Source organism: Gadus chalcogrammus, chromosome 17 (genome assembly GCF_026213295.1).
Source record: "Gadus chalcogrammus isolate NIFS_2021 chromosome 17, NIFS_Gcha_1.0, whole genome shotgun sequence".
Classification (NCBI taxonomy): domain Eukaryota; kingdom Metazoa; phylum Chordata; class Actinopteri; order Gadiformes; family Gadidae; genus Gadus; species Gadus chalcogrammus.
Genome location: NC_079428.1, coordinates 11,333,745 through 11,353,969, shown reverse-complemented (window position 1 = coordinate 11,353,969; position 20,225 = coordinate 11,333,745). Strand labels below are relative to the sequence as shown.

Below are 20,225 nucleotides of genomic sequence, written 5' to 3'. Positions count from 1 at the left end.
GCATCGGCTCAGCCGCTTGGAACCTAGAGCGAGGCGGTACTAGAAAAAGCAGCCACTTGAGGTACTAGATCGCGGTGGAAACGCAAAAAAGGCGAGCTGAGTCGAGTCGAGTCGAGTCGTGTCGAGCTGGTACCATGCAGTGGAAAAGCGGCATTAGTAGAAGTCTCATTTTGTTCAGAGAACATTGTTATTTGAACTGTGTAGTTGGCACTAAGAGGTCACAACTTTAGTGGTCAAAGGTCAACTTGGAACCGGCTATCTGAACAAGGTCCGTCTCAGAGGGCTTTCAGGAGGTTGAGGTGTAGGTGAAACTTGGTTACGCTTGTTTTTCTAAATCTTATAGATACTCTGCACTCTTCCCTGTTCCCTGATGTTGTTTTTTATTCTTTTCTACAGCACTATTAAAAAAAGATGGTAGCGACATTTACGTTTCTTTGGATAAAAGGCATCTGCAAAATGACTAAAGATGTAACTATTGCTGAGTTGTTCTTCAAGGAAAGGGTTCAAATCCGGGATAGCTTTTAACAGACTTTATTCGTTATAAAGTCGGCATGTTTCGGTATGGTAACTATAACTATGGAGCATAAGGAGAGGAAGCGTGTTGAACACGTGTGAGAGATATAACTTTAGCTACTTCGAGCCACGGGCAAAGGCCCATGACTGCGGGGGTGGGTGAAAATCTCTGGGGCTGTTTCCTTCGAATTCCCTGCTAAAGCGCGTCAAGTGGGCGTGTCCTATGTAGTGGGCGTGGCCGGGGTGACGTAATGGCTTCGGCTTCTTCACCTAACTAAACGTGATGCCTTCTGTGGTGGAGCAGCCTTCAATAAGGTCTTGCTCCCCTTGTGGCTATGTATAGTATTTACGGCTTATATGTTTGGTCATGCTTCATAGGGTCTATGTGTGGGTAGCTTAGATTCTTAAAATAAGTAACACTATGAAAAAAGGGAAACACCAGTGAGGAGATTGTTGCTGTAGTGACTCTAACCACATTCTCAGGTTTGAGCCTGAGATCCCAAGGTTACATCAATATGGAAATATCTGATTTTCCTTGAGCATCTTCTGTTCCTCTTATGCAAATATGTTGCCCTTGAAGACAGCATTGAGAACATTGAGAATAAGAAAAGTGCATGCGTTTATTTATTTCCATTCTCTGTTCTTTGTGATATTTAACTGAACTTTGCAAAACTTTTTTTAAATGATCATTTAAAGTAATTTAAGTATTTCTTAATTAAAAATAAAATAAAATGTATAGATACAAATATTGACGTCAGCCACAATGTCCACGTCATGAAACCTTATTTTGAAATGTTAAATGATGGCACTGGAAAGGGAGCACGATGGCAGAGCACTGCTATTCATTCATTTTAGGAAAACTCTTTGTTAATCCTTTCTTGTAGTCCCATTTGGGACTACAAGCCCCAAAAGATCCTTGTACTGCCCCCTGCTTACCTAGGATCTGCATTTGGGCGGTGGATTCCGTTAGTGGTGGCAATGATGGTGCGGATAGGGGTGATGGTATTGCTACTGGTAACGGATGCGCACATCCTCATAGTGTGTGGAGGTTGTGCTGGTGCTGCAGGCATCAAGGGATACAAATATTATTTGTATCTTGACGACCTGCTTGTCCTTAGCCACTCAGAGGAAGTTGCGAGAAGTGACAACATGACGGTGATAAACCATCGCTCTTCCTTGGGTTCAGCCTTCAACTGGAAAGAGCTCACCGCTCCCCAGCCGTCGGCTAGTCGATGGGAGTGTCCCTACTCGGCCACGATGACAGCGAGGCTCTAGCTTCTCCCGCTTTCACAGGAGCGTGACCGCACTGTCTATCATGCACCTGTTGGGGCTGATGGCAGCTGTCCACCCTGTGCTCCCCCTGCGTCTGCCTCTTGTGGTGTAGACCACATCGGTGGCTCTGTGTTGCCAGACCAGGAATATTGGGGAAGCCCCCTTCGCAATTGGGGAAGCCCCCTTCGCACTTCTCGTCACTCTCTTCGAGTGACGTCTTACGTTGTGGTCTTTACGGACAACTCGTCGACGCATTGGGGTGGGACGTACCTCCCCACGTGGTCGGAAGCGAGTGGCTGACGCTCCCCACTGCACAAATAAATGTGCTAGGGCTCGCCATGGTTGAAAAATTGGTTATTTTCCTTTTCCTCACCTGGTGCCGCTATGTTCTGATCAGAACAGACAGGGTGTCGTATCTGCTCAGCCCAGCCTAGAGCCCTGCATATCGTGGGCGCCCAGAACTTCAGGGCGCATCTCATGTCTGGCTGTAGTCCGGCTCAGAACGGCTCAGGTGGAACTTTCACGTCCAGAGAGAAAGCTCATTGCCGGTTCTGGTTCTTTCTCAGACATCAGGATCTTCCCCGTTTGGGGTTAGACCCAATGGCACGCCCTCCTTAACCGCGGGCTCTCATGTTTGCATTCTCGCCACTTCAACTGCTCCATCCTCTTTTGGTCAAACAGGAGGATCTGTTCCTGGTTCTGGTGTCCCTGGAGAGCCGTCTAGCTCTGTCGTTTCCATAACTAGCGGCGTCATGGCTGGTCTCAGTCAGACCGATTGTGCATATACAAGCGCACGGGACGGGACAGTGCATCACCGGCCCTATGTGTCGGTGTTGGCTTCGGATTGGTTGATCCTGCAGGGCAGAATCTGCCAGCAGTGGTTATCAACACTATCCAGAGTGCCTAAGCGCCATTCTCTTCCGTCCTCTGCGCGGTGAAGTGGAGCGCTTCCTCTCCGTGGTGTGACAACAACCACGTTGACCCATCTCTTTGTGAGTTGGGCGGCGAGCTTGGTTTCCTACAGTGCTTACTGGAGATACGCTTGGCTTTCTCCGCTATCTAATGGTGCTATCCATTTGTTTGGTACGCCGGTACGTTGTAGTTGTAAGGTGTGAATCTCCCAGCTTTCCCAGACAAATTACGTCACCTTCTCGCTAGAGCAGGTCGGACGTATCGGCGTATCATACAAATGGCTAGCACCATAAGCCCTTACGGCAGCCGTTTGGGCTGTCCCACCATCCAGGGACCCTTTCGAACCTCTGTCTCAAGCCACTTCGTATGCTCTATCTTTTAAGACGGTGCTCCTTTGGCTTTTGGTTCTACGCCACACAACAGTTGTTTTTGTGTTCTAGCGACGCTGCCAAGAGCCGCTACACTCTGCTCTACAAAGGGGGGGGGGGGGGGGGGGGGGCGCTGGGACGGCTCTACTCCAGGGCGGTTCGGAGGAGGGCATTTGAGCGGCTGCGTCATGGTCCTCCCCGGGTGCTTTTTATCCATTTTTACACTTTAGACCCGTGTGCTTGAGTCGGCGACCTCTTCCACGGCTTGGATAATGGCTTGTCTCTCGGAGCTGTTACGATTCATCCCAGCATTACCCTGGGATAGATTAGGTGAGTGCTTCATGCAGCCCTCATCTAGTTCTTCTTAAATTTTTATTCTTTCTTCCTTTCTTTCTTATTCAAGACTTTTTTTTTCTTCAATTTTAAATTGTTCAGATTAGCTTGAAATCGCGCACTTCTTTTCAGATTTATAAAATATTTAATACTCAAAATATTCCACTTTAGGGGTTACAATGGAAGTCTGTTCGCCCATTCTCTGACACTTCAACTACTTCTGACTTCGTAACTTGGTCAATTTTTAACCGTTAATCTTCGTTCAAATGTTTAACAAATCAACACCCTTGTGTCTTTAATATCATATACCTTTCAGATTCTTCAGTGTTGTGTGGACGTTTAGTCCACACCAAAATAACAGCAGCTCATTATACAGCAGGAGGGGATGTGGTATGGCTAAAAGACTTATAATAGAAATACTGTAACTTTAGGTATTCATATTGAAATAAATAGAGCTAGAGTCTACTACGGTAGATTGTAAAAATCCCTTACTGGTTTGTCTAGGATGAAATAGTTGACACCATTGAAATCCTATATCATAGAAGGCCCATCGAACGCTGCGGCCTACTGGCGCTGACGAGATGAAAGGCCACCATCTTGGAATGATGATCCGCTGCACTCAGTGTAATCCGTTTGACAGGAGCAATGAACTGTCAGCGCATTTAATTTATCATACCTCACTGAATACCACTGATTTTCATGCGTTTTCTCATTTTTTAATAGAATATTCTTACATGCTATAAGTGACCAGACGTCCGAGAGAAGGGGGAAAAAATGGTCAGCTATTTTTAAGTTTAAGAAACAATATATGATTAGGTTATATTTACATATATATCCGACATAAACGATGTATGAATACACTATATATCTTAGGGACCTTATAGACGGTATCTCTGACTGTTGTTGCAGCAGCAGTTTATTCTGTCTTGACACTTTGTTTTGATATTTTGTATTTAATTGTATTAACAACATTCTTTCCTTAAAAATATTATAATTTTTACAGTGATTGTTTTTTAGGCTAAGTATTTTTTTATGTATGTCGCTTTGGAATAAAGCGTCTGCCAAATACTTAAACATAAACATATATAAACACCTGAAAGTTTTTATATCAGCTAAAACCACCAATCTGTTTCACTGGATTCAGAATAAAACCAAATTCTGTCTTACCCAACATTGTAAGTATTTAAATATTGTTAGCCTACTTGAATGACTCCATTTATATCATGGTTACAATTATACTGTTAAGATAGTATTGTCTTATACTTTGCCTAAAATGAGAAGGTTAGGCGTAATAATATAAACCTGCTGATGGAATGTTGATTTGTGGATGGATGGAATGGACTGGAGTTTGCAGGTGGGAATTAATACATGAAAATGATCGGACCAGAACGAGTGAAATTCAAAATACAATAAAAAGCAGCCAGGGTACATTACCATTTACAGACTGACCATTTACAGTATTTCAAAAATACGTTGGATACAAAAATAGGTTGTAATCCACGTAACATAGGGGTATATTATTTTAACAAATAGGATAACATTATGAGAACACATAATTTAACAAGATGTATGAAGCACACCTACCTAGCTACAACTATCATTCAACCACGTGAATACATCCTTTGTAAAATAAGAATAAATGGGAGCCACGCAGACTTGATTAATGTCTAAAGCTTTAATTAGTTGAAGGTTATAGGTCTCATCTCCTTCCACGCCGGGCAGGACATTTTCAAACAGGCATAGATCTTTGACGAGCACTGAACAATGTCTGTCACGCAGGGCCTGCACTCGTGTCTTTGTGCATTGTGAAACATCTTCCTCATCCTGCGAACAAACACCAAGTCAGGTCCATTTGATTTGTATATCTTGAATCACAGCTCCGGTCTCAAAGGGCTCCGCAGGCTACTTTATACGACAGTACTCTACCCCCTGACCTCAACCCGCTACTTAAACATTAAAGGGAGGGATCAGAGAGGGAGGGGCATTTTATTGGGTTGTTAATTTTCCGAATCTTGCTCTCTCCCTTGACTACTCTGACATTTTACAGCAGCCCCTCAAAACAGTGCTCTAGAGACAAACTGCACATTGTGTCATGATATACAATTACTTGATAAGTTGCTACAAATAAATTCACGCGGAATGCACAAAAACTAACAGTCACTCTGATAATAAGGTCCATAATAATAATAAGCTCCTCATCTAAACACACATGCAAATATTTTGCATTTGTGTTTATTTATCTATATGTGGTCGGCTATGTATGCAAGTGCGCGTATGTGTGTACGTATGGTCTGTTGCTTCAGTCAGTCAACATCCTGAAAGGAATAGAGAAGATAAAGTTACTTCAGGCGAAAATATTCAATGAAGTCAATTCAATGAATTTTTATTCATTGATTTATCTACGTTTATCTACGTCAATAATATAGGCTACAGTGTCTTATTTTTACTGCTTTTATTTGCAATAATTGCAATACATGGTATAATTTGCGGAAATCATCAGAACATAAGTTCAGTTGGGCTATCATCAGAACAAACCAATTTGAGTTCTTCAGAACCTGGACCGTGGCTCTCAGCTGCAGGATTCTCGTTTATCTCATCCTGACGACGGATGTCGCTCTTCCAGCTGAGTTTGAAATCTGATATCCCCTGACTTCTCAACTGCGCCTCGAGCTGAACACACCGACACAAACACAAACGACTGTTCTCGTATTGCCCGGTCGTGCTTTTATCACTTGAGAGTACACAAGTAGTCAGGTATGGCTCTCTCACCTGCTGCAGGAGCTGAGCACTGGTGGCTGAGCGATCGAGGTCACCATGCGATTCTATCTTTAACTTGATCAGCACCCTCCGCGATTTCAGACCTGCAACGAGAACCTTCTGTTCACCAACATCTACACCACATTCAACAGCTCACTCTTTTTAAAGGGGTCTTCTTATTTGCCACCAGGTGGGGATGTTGATCGGCCGTCACATTTCAAAACGTCAAAGACAGTTGTTTCTGAACGGTGACTGTCTTGCCACCTTGTGGTGGAGACCAGCAGAACTCACCGCCCTGGCAGACGAAAGGCATCTCGGCCTCGCACTGCTCCTCGTACCACCGGCCCTGGTCCGTGACGCTGACAACGGCACAGCCCTGGAGGTTGGCGGGCCTGCCCACCATCCAGTACCTGAGGGAGGTGGGGCTCTCGTCTGACCACGCCCAACGGTCCTGGAAGAGGCCGCTCCAGAAGGAGGTTATCCCTTCCGCATTGATGACTGTCGGGTTGCTTCCGACAGCGGGCAGGTCCATATCTAGGCTTCTGCAATGATCCAGGGCATCCCTCCATCCCCACGTATGGGGCTGAAGGAAATAGTACGGCGACGTTTCTGGAGAAAGAAAAGTCATTCCCCGTTAAAATATTGGTACAATTTTACTAATCTAATTACAGATTATTGTTTCTGGTTGAGTGCGCCTGCCTCTTTAAGGGACCGTTTGCGTTTTAGACCGTTCCAGGCTTCTGACCCACGGTCAGGGAAATCCCTCGCGTGCATGCGCACTTGCTACATAAAAACGCTCATCTCTATTGAGAAGTTTTATTTGAATTACAGTATTTACAATTTGCAAGTGAAACTTTGTGAATCGTAAATCACACAAGAATGGTTTCGACTCACTGCCTCGGCACACAAGATGACCTACACGGGTACACTTGAGATCGTTCCAGCCCGATGCAGTCACCTCTGCGCAGCAATCCGTGCTGCACTCCGAATAGCTGGGCTCCCCTGCCAACCAATACGAACTAGAAAGCGCTCCGTTTCCGTTCGACCACAGCCACCTGGCGGGTCCGTCGTTACGGAGGCCGATCCAGGCGTCGCCCCGGCCGGCGGCGGTCTGAGACAGGAGCTGGGCCTCCTCCATGGAGGTCACGGTGGCCAGGTCGCTGTGCTTGTCCCGACAGAAGCTCTGCGCGTCGCTCCAGCTCAGGGTCTGGTTGTAGTAGTGGTACTCTGGGGAGGCTGGGGGAGCGGACGCATTGCTCTTTGTCGTTGCTCATCGATGCTCTTTTTTTATTTCAAATTGAATATCATGACATAAGGGATTGACATTGTGCTGGCAAGTGTGTGCGTGGGTGGCTTTGTAGCCACACTTACTTGATTCTGTAGACATACTTGAAAGCATGACAATCCCTTTGAATAAAAAATGCTTATGATTAATATTGGTTTTTAATAATGCAATTTAGAATATTTGATAATTGCTGCTATGTTAATATCATTTACTGCATTGCATGTAGGCCTACTGAACTTTCAATGACAGTTTCTAACGTATTCCTTTACGTATGCCTAATGGGTATATAAGCTATATATCAAATTGCAAAATAATTGACAAATTCTGAGTTGTATGCTTTTGCGCAACAGTAAACGATGGCCTTTAATGTGATAATCGGATGGTGTGTCGGATGGCTGTTTTATGATGAAATGCTCACCAAGAAGACGGACCGCGGAGGCTCGCACCCGAAACATGGTCTGACTGTTGGTCTATTAATGAAGCTTAAAAAGGAAAAACACATCACAACAACAATTGATCCGTTTCAAGCAACGATAATGAGAATCACATAGCCTACTAGTATAGGCCTATTAGTATTTGAGGTATTAAGCAAAGAAAAGAAAAGAAAACGTGGTTAGAAGAACGCTTTATTTAAAAGTTACGTTTTATAAGATTTAATTGAAAGATATTGACAGCTATATTAACGCCCTCAGCTCCTCTGGCAGACTTCCAGAGGCAAGGAGAACCACAGACACTAAAACGAGATCCTAAGAGATAAAAAAACAAACATCCTACCTGTTCGCAGATGTCCCCACTTCTGAATCCACCCAGCCTCATCATACTTATAGTCACAGACATACAGCGTTGTGTCTGTGACTATAATTAAAAAAATGCAAAACTGGACAACAGATGTCACTTTTGCTCTTCGGAAGACGACGTGTAGGCCTATATTTGGTTACCTGCCTTGCATGGGCCTTGCCCTCTGTCAGATCGAGGGCCTCTTACACGTCTCTGGTGGTGACTGTCTGGGAGTTATAGTCGTGTTGATTTGTTTGCTCCGAATAAATGATTACGTGACAGTGGATGAAAGAATTTGAATGTTACGGATACATTGTGTCATTTGAGCAGAGAAGTGTGCGAGGCTATCAAAATAAGAATGAAATACTATAGGCTTCTTAACACATTAACACATTAACACATTAAGATAAAATATGCTGTACATTATCAGGGGAGCTAAGTTTAGACGCAGGGCAATTACTAAGATATAAATTACTATATTAGAAGTCTAATTTTGTTTGTTCCTCTACTAATTTTCTCTTCATAATTTCGGGGGAAATTTTTGTTTTCAAAAGTTATTCAAACGAAATGTTCATGTTGTGACATATGGAAGTATAAACGCAGAGAAGCCCTTCATATTGCACATTTTCATAAACAATTAAGATGGCTGCCACTGAGGTTAGCGATCAGGCATTTTGGTTGGAACCTGTTCCCTTGTAAATTAAAAGTGAACTGGGATCTTTCAGACTAATTGTGCTGGGTTTGATTGACCAATGGCATCTATTATATAAAATTCAGTACAGAAGAGGAGGTAAAAAGGAGTGACCACAAAAATCTGAACAATTACAGAGGCCTTAAATGCTATAGGCCTATAGCCCTGAGTGTAGTGCCTCAATCAATTAATTCGTACAAAAGTGATGAAAAGCAATACATTCGTTTGCAAAAACTTTCCTAGGAAGCACGACAATCAAGAGCACAGCTGACAAGTCACATTCTTATATACATTTCAATAAATCATGTAGGCCTACATGATTCAGAGTGAAATATGTCGAAAGGTCCGCCGTAAGTTAGCCTCAAACACACAAAACCCTTCTGTAATTAACCCAAATCGTGTTTTTGCTTTAAACAAGAGAAAGCCCTGTTAAACTGTGTCTTTTTGTTGCTTCATAACGTATTTGTGCTTTTATTTCGAAGCGTTCGTTTTTGTATTTCCTGTTATCCTGCGGGGTTTTGACTGCAATAATAAGTTGAACGGAGATTCTGTGAAAGCGGCAATATAACTGCAGATATGCCGACGGTTAAAGATATTTAGCACCCTCCGAAGAGGCACAAGGTTAGTAATACTGTAATACTGTGATATAAAAATGTGGCTTACGTTTAATTTCGTTTGTGATAACTTTATTGGCACCAGTTAAGTTGAATTGATGCTATCTTAATGTGATGAAAAGACTGTGAAAACCGAATATCGTGTTTACGACATAAGGATCTCGTTTACGAGAAAAGGATCACGCCTCTCATTCATCAATAATGTTGCTGGCTAGCTGCAGGCCGGCAAAGATGACGCTATCCGACGCTATCGTATTTTATTTCCTGCTTGGGTTGAGGCATTGGGAAATATTGTAGTTCCTTAAAAGTGAGGAGGGCATTAATATAAGTGCCAACATTGCGCAGACATCTGAAGTCATTGGGACTGTTCAGGAGAAAAGCCCAGTCGGACCTGTTAGAAGTGGCTCTCTTCCTGTAGGAGCAGTTTAACCAGTACGGGATGCTTCACGGATAAAATGTTATGCATCTGAAAAGTGCATCCAAGTGTAACAGTGTAAATAATAACTTGGCTTTAATGTTAAATTCCTGTCAAATTTGGGACTGCAACAAAAGGTTTTTTTGTGTATTTTATTTTGAAAGTCCACAGCGGAAGTTTGTTTCACACTTAATGCTGGGCATTTTGTTTCGCGCTCAGAAGTAAAAGGCTGTTACGCTGTGGGTAAGTTGCTATTCTGTTCGCTCTGACATAGTCAGTTATAAATGAAAACTACGGTTCATATGATGTGTAAACTATCAGCATTTGTTGTATAACATGCTTGACTAATGAGGCATTTGTAAAACCAGCAGTTTTGTTGCTTTGTGACGAATTGTTGCCATAGTGTGTGAATAGCAGGCCCCCAGGATAGGCGCATACTTCCGCAATCCACCAGTGCTCAGAGGCCAAGCCTGGTATTGCAGCTGTTTAAGCTGGCTGTGGACGGGGGTCCGTCATTTCATGTGGCCCAGAAGTAGATATCGCCGTCCACTCCAATACAAGTGGGGAACAGGATTGTGTCTCCGCAAAAAATGTCTGGATATCAATCAAAGGCTCATAATTATATTTCTACCCTGTTCTAAAAAAAATGTAAGTTTTTTTCTTTTCAAAACGCCTCCTCAAGCGTTTGATTAGCAGTTTATGTTGGGTGGGCAGCTGCAAGGAGTCGTACTGAAACAAACGGCTCCTTGCTATGGACCTATTTTGAAGTGCACGGCTCCATTAACTTCCGAATTAAATTAAATTCCGAATTAACTTCCATTAACTCCATTAACTTCCAAAGTCTGAGATTTGTCCTTTTACTTATAATGAATGGCGTTGAACACAGATATATAACACACATATAATGTTGGTGTATTACAATTCATTATTTGGGTAGGCTACTCCAACTTCGTTGCTGGTCGATATGTAAACATTTACTTTTATATAAATTATTGATTGCATTTTTCGTAAATAGTTAGTTGGAAGGAATCTGTTTCTTAAGCAATAACATTGAACTGAAATTTTTAGGCCTACATACGTTTACTATGTTACTATGGTATTATATGGAGCAATCTTACATATTTATGAAGTTTCCAGATCAATAAAGTTCTATCTCTTTTTATTTGAACTGCCTGTATGTCCTCTTGATTATAGTATTACAGTGTGTACCTTGGTTATCAGCTATCATAGAATGGTGTCCAAATGGCTGCATGTGTAAGAAATAGGATTTGAACCAAGTGTTACAATAAAAAAAGCTTTTATTACAAGACCCCCCACCCCAAATTTTAACAAAACACTTTTTTTGGCTGTTTGGCTGGGGCAGAAGAGTGGAAGGGGAAACAAAGGCAGGTAGCCTAAAGAAGAAGTAAGGAAAGGAATGAGAGGAAGAACTGTGAAATGAATTAACAGTGTGATAAACGCAAATGATTACCAAAAAGGTTATAATTACTGATTTATCAAATACGCAGAGAAGAGCATCATCGAATAAAGATTAAGGACCTGGATTATATCTTACAGTATTGAAAACTGTTGAAATTACAATTCAGAGTGGAGAAGGCTGAAGGCATTGGTCCTAAAAGTGTCAGTTTCACCCACTCTGGATTATCGCTTCAAGAGACTGTGAAATGCTTTTTAAAAAAATGTCATTTCCCCTATTGGTGAAATGAACCTTGTCTTTTAAGTATAAACCACAGCAGTTAAACCTTATTCCAGGATGCTCTACGGCAATGGTACCTTGTGAGATGCACTCTCAAATTCGTCGTATTCCCACAATACTTAATTTTCATCCGGCACTCTTTGCAGATGGCAAACTGCATGTCAAGGTCTTTACTAGTATTACATTTTCGATAAAAACCGAAATGTAGCCACACTTTCGACTTAAAAGAAGACAGAGGTTCGTGTACAATCGGTTGAGATGGTGAAGCCATTTTCATTTAAATTTGTTGAATGCAAGGTAACAAAGCACCACGTGACCTAATTTGTTGTTTAATGCACGTCATCAAAGCACCGCAACAAGCGCCACCTTGTGGTTGTAATATGGAAATGTAATATTATCAGAGTAAAGTCAGAGAAAACCCGAAAGTAAAACACATAATTAAATATCGCAATACTTTGCGCTACTGTATCGATATAATTGCGAACGCAAAATATCGCGATACTGAAGTGAATCGATTTTTTCCCCCACCACTAATAAATTTGTATCCGTGAAGAATCCTGTACTGGTTCAACTGCTCCTGCAGGAAGAAAGCCACTTGTAGCAGGTCCGACTGGGCTTTTCTCCTGAACAGTCCCAATGACTTCAGATGTCTGCGCAATGTTGACATACTTATATTAATGCCCTCCTCACTTTTAAGGAAAATCAATATTTCCCAGTGCCTCAACCCGAGCAGGAAATAAAATACGATAGCGTTGGATAACGTCATCTTTGCCGGCCTGCAGCTAGCCAGCAACGTTATTGATGAATGAGAGGCGTGATCCTTTTCTCGTAAACGAGAACCTTATGTCGTAAATAAGATATCTTATCTCGTAATTATGAGATCCTTATCTCGTTATTACGAGATCCTTATCGCATAATTACGAGATCCTTATCTCGTAATTACGAGATCTTTTCCTGAGTGTGCTAACAGTTACATTATCTGTGAAACTTTTTTTTATTTGGTGAATGCTCAGCGCCACCGTAAAAAACATCAGTCAAGTGTGAAACCATCTTTCGGAGGAATGCTACACCTTCCTTAAAGGCACCCAGTGCAACTTTCGAGGCTTAAAAATAAACATTCAATTTCTAGTCTTTTTTACACGTAGTAAGTTTCAATAACTCCATACCATTACATACCGACATTCAAGCAGCAAAGATGAGACGTCGTTGTGTGGTGAGAACTGATAGAAAATCGATAACAACAACAATGCCGCCATTTTCTTTATTTTTTGTAACCTACAATAAATAAAGCAGGCTTCCAGTCAATGGAAAAATGGCTTCTCCCCACCGGCGATTGTTGTTGTTTACGATTTGCTATCAGTTCTCACCACACAACGACGTCTCATCTTTGCTCCTTGAATGTCGATATGTAATGGTATGGAGTTATTGAAACTTACTACGTGTAAAAAAGACTAGAAATTGAATGTTTATTTTTCATTGAATGTTTACATAAAGTTGCACTGGGTGCCTTTTAAACTAAGTCACCTTGAAGGGGAAATAATTCATTCTTGGATAGTGTCTCCGTGCCGTACAACCTGAGGCCACCCTATAAGGTATTGTCCATCTTGCTCCCACTTGACTCTTTGGCACTCAGGCCCCGCCAATTTACCTGTTGCCCGTCCTCTCGTCAATTTCCACCGGCGCAGCATGTAGTAGTAGCTGCAATTGTTTGCATGTACAATAAACACTCCAATTGGCCTTTATCTCAGCATTTTTAATTTGTTTGTAAACTCTAGTAGGGATGTCTCTGATGCTCTTTGTTGGGAGCGGTTCGCGATTGCCGCGGTTTGCTGCTGATGCACCAACGTGAGCACTCCTCTCCCTCAGCTGTGATGGGTGACGCTGCCTGATCGGAACCAGGCAAGGTCTTGTCTGCCCTAAAAGCACAGAAACACTGTTTTTTTCTGGGAACGTGGGACTGTTTTGTCGGGAGGCCTTTTTTCCTGATTGTTTGCTGACACACTGCACTCTTGGAGTTTATCTCCAACGTTGCTGCTTTTCCATTCTATCCGCTTGCTGCGATCTGCATGATTGGCTGCTGCACGCGTGCATTTTCTGCTCAGCGCTTTGGCTTTCAACACACAATAGCGTGCAGTCCCGAACTGGGATGTATGGACAGATAAATCCCTTACATTGCCCTCACTGTTGATTTGTTTCATCATAAGTTAAATTATGTACTTGGTTTATTCCTGTATTTTGATTCGTTTATTTATTTGTAACTACTTTGCATCCATTGTATTAGGCTACTTTTGTGATTTTAGCAAGTTTTGGGTTCATTGAGGCTCCTTTGGTTTGGCTGTATCTTGCGCCTGCCCCGTTCGGTGTGGCTTATTTCTGTTTCATTTTCATAATCTTGGTTTAATTTTGGTTTTTGGGAACTATTGTGTATTGTGTTTTCATTATAATTTTTTCTTTTTTTTTGTGCAATTTTAACGACTGGTGCAGGTGTTCGTGATCAAGATTCAAATCGTAATCACGATTTGAATCACGAACGAAGGTATTCCTCACAGTGGCTTGCCTGCATTCACATGTATGCAAACATACAATGAGTTCCACCAACGCGACTGCATACATCTGTCTGAAATAGCACAGTAGTACTCTACAGTGAAACTGTACATTGTGTAATAAAATACAATTATTACTTAATAAGTAACAAATAACTTTACAAGGGATGCACTCGGTAGCTCTAATATAACGTGAAACAGTGGCGGCTGCTGGTCTTTTAAAGAGGGGAAGCTCATTTTTGGCCTACATCAAAATAGTTGTCAATTTATTTATACCTCAATTCGGCCCTCCGTTCCTTTTCAAGAAAATGGTCTGTGACCCTGTTAAATTAATAATGGAAGCAATTTCGCCAAGCAAATACCAAGAAATGTGTTGCAGTTTGTCATGAGACTTCACTTGCAAAATCCGCGATGGGACTGTCACTGAACTCAGATAGTGAAGTGACTGTGTATATCTCAAAATAGCTGTCAATCAAAAAGTGATTCAGACTTTCGACTGATCCTCCAATCATAACGCGGAAGCCCAGCGTCCAGGCTAGCCCAGGCCAGCCCACTGCTCCATCCACCCCCAGAGACGCTGAGCGTCCGGGGGCGGGACAAATCTGGGCATTTATCCAATGACCGTCGAGTTTCGAGGCAATGAAAAAAACTGTTCCATGCAGTCTCATTGAAGTGAATGGACGCTCGGCTTCTACGGTCTAATGCATTGACATTACGGGAATGTATGAGAAGTTAACAAAATCGAGTCAGTCTTGGATAAGATTCATATCGAACTTGTCTTCGACATGAACGTATTTTAACGAATTTGTAGTCAATGAAATGTTAACACAACAATACATATTTGACAATTTAATGTTCGAAATTTTAGGGGAAGCTGAGCTTCCCTTGCAGTCTTAGAGAAATCGCCACTGACGTGAAAACAAGAAACACCGAAAAGAACACCAGACAAACACACAAAGCTCGGGAATGGGGCATAATAATATTAAGCTCCTCATCTCCATACACATGCAAATACTGTGCATGTGTATGTATCCATGTGTTCGCATGTGCGTGTGTGTGTGTGTGTATGCATGTACGTCGGTGGTATGTTGCTTCAGTCAGTCAAAATTCTGCAAGGAAAGAGGAGTTAAAGGTATGCTGCTTCAAATGTGCAGCTCTATGCAACTTTCAATCTGAATATGCCAAAGAACCTACGAGAGAGAAATATTTGGAATAAATAAAAAAGTATCAAATCAGCATGATTGTTAATCACAACGTCATAATAAAGAAAGCCGGAGAGTGGTTTAAAGTTGATCTAGGTCAGAAATAGACAGTGTCCTTTTGCACCACTTTTATTTGCAATATATATTTCAATTTTAAGTAATCATCAGAACAAACCAACTTTAGTTCTTATCTTCTCAGGGACCTGGACCGTGGCTCTCAGCTGCAGGATTCTCGTTTATCTCATCCTGACGACGGATGTCGCTCTTCCAGCTGAGTTGGAAATCTGATATCCCCTGACTTCTCAACTGCGCCTCGAGCTGAACACAAACAAACAATAGTTCTCGCATTGCCCGGTCGTGCTGCTTATCTGACATTTGAGAGTAAACAAGGAGGTATGGCTCTCTGACCTGCTGCAGGAGCTGAGCACTGGCGGCTGAGCGATCGAGGTCACCATGCGATTCCATCTTTAACTTCATCAGCACCCTCTGCGATTTAAAACCTGTAACGGGAGCCTTCTGTTCACCAACATCTACACCACATTCAACAGCTCACTCTTTATAAAGGGGTCCTATTTCGCCACCAGGTGGGGATGTTGATCGGACGTCACATACCACTAAGAAAAAAATAACATAACCCTTCTGACAGTTGTTTCTGAACGGTGACTGTCTTGCCACCTTGTGATGGAGACCAGCAGAACTCACCGCCCTGGCAGACGAAAGGCATCTCGGCCTCGCACTGCTCCTCGTACCACCGGCCCTGGTCCGTGACGCTGACAACGGCACAGCCCTGGAGGTTGGCGGGCCTGCCCACCATCCAGTACCTGAGGGAGGTGGGGCTCTCGTCGGACCACGCCCACCGGTCGAGGAAGAGGCCGATCCAGACATCGGTTTTTACCGTATTGAAGATTGTCGTAATCTGGGACCTGCTTCGGATAGTGGGCAGGTCCATACCTAGGCTTCTGCAATAATCCCGGGCAAATGTCCATTCCCACATATAGGACTGAGGGAAATAGTACGGCGACGTTGCTGGAGGAAGAACACCATTACCCGTTAAAATAGCAGGTACGATTTAACAAATCTAATTTAAAATGACAGCGTGTCTCCTGTTGGGTGCCCCTCCCTCTTTAAGAGACCGTTTTGGTTTTAGACCGTTCCTGGCTTGTGTCTGACACACGGTTGTGGAAATCACTCACATGCGTGCGCACTCGCTCGCTACATCACATGTTTGTGTTAATTTCTATTGAGGAATGTTCGTATTCAAAAAGTTTCACTTACAAATTGTAAATAGGCTACTGTAGTAGCCTATTTACAATTTGCAAGCGAAACTTTTTGAATCTTAAATCCCACAAGAATGGTTTCGACTCACCACCTTGGCACACAATAGGACGTCCCGTGGAACACTGTAGATCGTTCCAGCCCCCTTCCTTCGTCTCTGCGCAGGGATTCGGGCCATCAACAAAGTTGGGCTCCGATATATCCCAATACGAACTGGACAGCGCTCCGCTTCCATCCGACCACAGCCACCTGGCGGTTCCAATGAAACGGAGGCCGATCCAGGCGTCGCCCCGGCCGGCGGCGGTCTGGGCCAGGATCTGGGCCTCCTCCATGGAGGTCACGGTGGCCAGGTCGCCGTGCTTGACCCGACAGAAGCTCCGCGCGTCGCTCCAGCTCAGGGTCTGGTTGTAGTAGTGGTACTCTGGGGAGGCTGGGGGAGCAGAGAGCTTCAGACCTCCTGTCTACAGGACCGGAGCGACCACTGTCCTCTTTTTTTAAATTTAAATTGAATATTAGGAAGGGATTTCTTAGAAATTGTGCTGGTGAATGTTTGAAGCCCCACTTACTTGATTCTGTAGTCATAGGCCTACTTAAAAGCATGACCATCCCTTTGAATAACAAATGCTTATGATTAATATTGGTTTATAGTAATGCAATTTATATTATTGGATAATTGGTCTGACATGATTTACTGCATTGCATTTACTGAACTTTCAATGACAATTCCTAACGCATTCCTTTCCAGGATCCTATGCATTTCATATGATCATATTTATATCCATCAAATTGCCACATAATTTATATATTCTAAGTTCTATGCGAAACAGTTAACAATGGCCTTTTAACTGTAATAATCGGATGCTGTGATGCTGTTTTATGATGAAGCGCTCACCAATGAGACGGACCGCGGAGACTCGCACCCAAAACATGGTCTGATGGTCTGTTAATGAAGCTTAACAGGGAAAACCATGCACATCACAACAATATATCAGTTTCAAATAACGATAATGAGAATTACAGAGCTCGAGGTAGAATTAAACAAAGAAGATGACAGAAAGCGTGGTTAGAATAACGCTTAATTGAAAAAATATGTTTTAAGATTGAATTTAAAGACAGCTATACGCCCTAAGCTCCTCTGGCAGACTTCCAGAGGCAAGGAAAACCACAGACACTAAAAGGAGATCCTATAAGCGATCAAAACAACATCCGTACCTGTTCGCAGATGTCCCTTCTTCTGAATCCACCAGCCTTATCAGTGATACTTATAGTCAGTCGTAAAGCGTTGTACTCCTTTAAAATGCGAAACTGCCAAATGCAAAACTGGACAACAGCTGTCACTTTTGCTCTATAGAAGATGACGTATATATTTGGTTAACAGCCTTGCATTGACGTATGGGCCTTGCCTATAGCTGTCAGCCTGGTTTGATCGAGTGCCTCTTAGGCTACATGTTTCTGGTGGAGACTAGGAGTTATGAATCATGCTGATTTCCTTGCTCCGAATACATTTTCATGTGACAATGGTTGAACTGATTTGATTGTTACGGATACATTATGTCGTTTGAGAAGTGTGTGTGATGCCAATCAAAATAAGAATGAAATACTATAAGACTTCCTAACCCTTTGGATTAAGATTTAAAAAAATATGCTTTACATTTTCAGGGGAGCTGAGATCAGACGTAGGGTGATTTGTAGGGTCACCTCATCACTAAGATATCAATTACTATAAGTCTCATTTTGTTAGCTCCACTACTAATTTTCTCTTCATAAATTCAGAGGAAATTGTTGCATTCAAAAGTTGTTTAAAAGATACGTTCATGTTATGACATTGTTTATTATGATGGAAGTATAAACGCAGAGAAGCCCTTCATATTGCAACATTTTCATAAACAATTGAGATGGATGCCACTGATGTTAGCGATCAGGCATTTTGGTCTGAACCTGTGGAAAACACTTCTTGTCACGATACGCACACGTTGTGTCACTTGTCGTGGTATTTATTAGAAGGTTAACAGATCTTAATACAGAGCTCATTCGAGCGTGTCTTCATAACTGGTTCAACTCATCAACTAGTGACCGGAACTACGTCACTCCGTAATATACTGATACGTCCATACATAATCACATTACATCTCCCCCTTTTAAGACAATAAACTAAAAGTAACCTTTACCTGTATTGAGTCCATCCAGAGAATCCTAAACATACATTCGGATAAACAATACCTACTCTAATTGCAGATTCAGGTAAGCAAACTTTTTCTTATTCAAAATTAAATCTATTTTTACCAAAAGCATTTCCTCTTCTTTTCCCCCATAATCCTCACAACCTCCATACTACTGTACTGTAGTATGTGTAACACATTCACATAACATAACACAGTAAGTGCATTACCAACATTAACGCAGAAACAGTTTTTCCCTTATTCTTCTCCTTTCCTCTCTTTTTTTTTTTTTTTTTTTTTTTTTCCACTCGTCAGGATATTTTTTTTCCTTCAACTAAATCAGCCCACTGTTAAGACAGTAATGAAACCTAGAAAGAAAAAAAAAGGTTAGTCATTAGCAATAAAAACAGTCAAAAATCACTCATTGAGTCTGAACCGGAGAGGTGGTCGGATTTCCCGGCCCCTGGAGGTCAGTCTGGCTGTGTCACCAGACAGAGTAGGCCGTGCCGGTGTCTGTGTAGCCTCTGGTGCAGAGGGCCCTGGTGATGCTCTTTGGCCCCTGGTGACCATACCAGGAAGTGGACTGCTGACGGGACGTGCTCGGCTGGTCCCGGGCTGTAGCTGTGGTTCTGTAGGCCCGGTGGTCTCAGCAGGCCCGGTGGTCTCAGGAACAGCCTGGAGGTGTCTCCTGTTGCGCCGCAACACTGTGCCGTTGTCCATCTTGACCATGTAGGATCTGGGTTGTTCCGCTCTCGCCACCACCTGCGCAGGGGTCTTCCACCCCTTGTCTGTGTCCAGCTTGACACGGACTGCCTGACCTGTCGGCAGCTCTGGGAGACGGAGGGTGGAATGTCGGCGGTTGTAGAAGTACTCGTAGGATCTTTTGGCATTAGAGTCATTTACTTTTACTTGTTCAGGGCTTATTGGAGTCTTTTGCAAGTTTTGCTCCAATGTGGGGACTGTGGTGCGAATTTGTTGTCCCGGCATGAGTTGAGCTGGACTAGCTCCTGTTGCAGCAATGGGCGTGGCCAGGCAGCTCATCAGAGCAAGGTACGGGTCTGGCTGTTTCAGCAGTCTTTTAGCAGTCTGTACTGCTCTCTCGGCTGCCCCGTTTGCCTGGGGGTAGTGTGGGCTTGAGGTTGCGTGTGTGAACCCGTACTCTTTGCAAAAGTCAGTGAATTCTGCTGAAGTGAACTGCAGACCGTTGTCTCTGACTAGTTCGAGAGGTACGCCCCATCTGCTGAAGATGGCTTTGAGGCGCGTGATGACCTGCAAGCTTGATGTAGAAGGTAAGTGTGCCATTTCGACATACCTGGAATAGTAGTCCACAACCACTAGATACTGCTTCCCTTCCAGCTCGCATAGGTCAGCAGCGATCCTCTGCCAAGGCCCCCCTGGTAGGGCTGTTGTGAT

General features: G+C 43.0%; 1 protein-coding gene across 1 annotated transcript; it reads right to left on the bottom strand.

Annotated features, from left to right (window-relative positions):
• Positions 1 to 4,999: 4,999 nt before the first annotated feature.
• On the bottom strand, positions 5,000 to 9,696 carry LOC130369930 (macrophage mannose receptor 1-like). The gene is made up of 8 exons (XM_056575546.1): positions 9,572 to 9,696; positions 7,859 to 7,922; positions 7,527 to 7,562; positions 7,050 to 7,391; positions 6,447 to 6,764; positions 6,168 to 6,259; positions 5,934 to 6,068; positions 5,000 to 5,713 (listed from the first exon to the last, which is right to left on the bottom strand). The coding sequence occupies exons 2-8, from the start codon at positions 7,893 to 7,895 to the stop codon at positions 5,702 to 5,704; spliced, it is 972 nt and encodes a 323-aa protein (XP_056431521.1). The 5' UTR covers positions 7,896 to 7,922; positions 9,572 to 9,696; the 3' UTR covers positions 5,000 to 5,701.
• Positions 9,697 to 20,225: the final 10,529 nt, after the last annotated feature.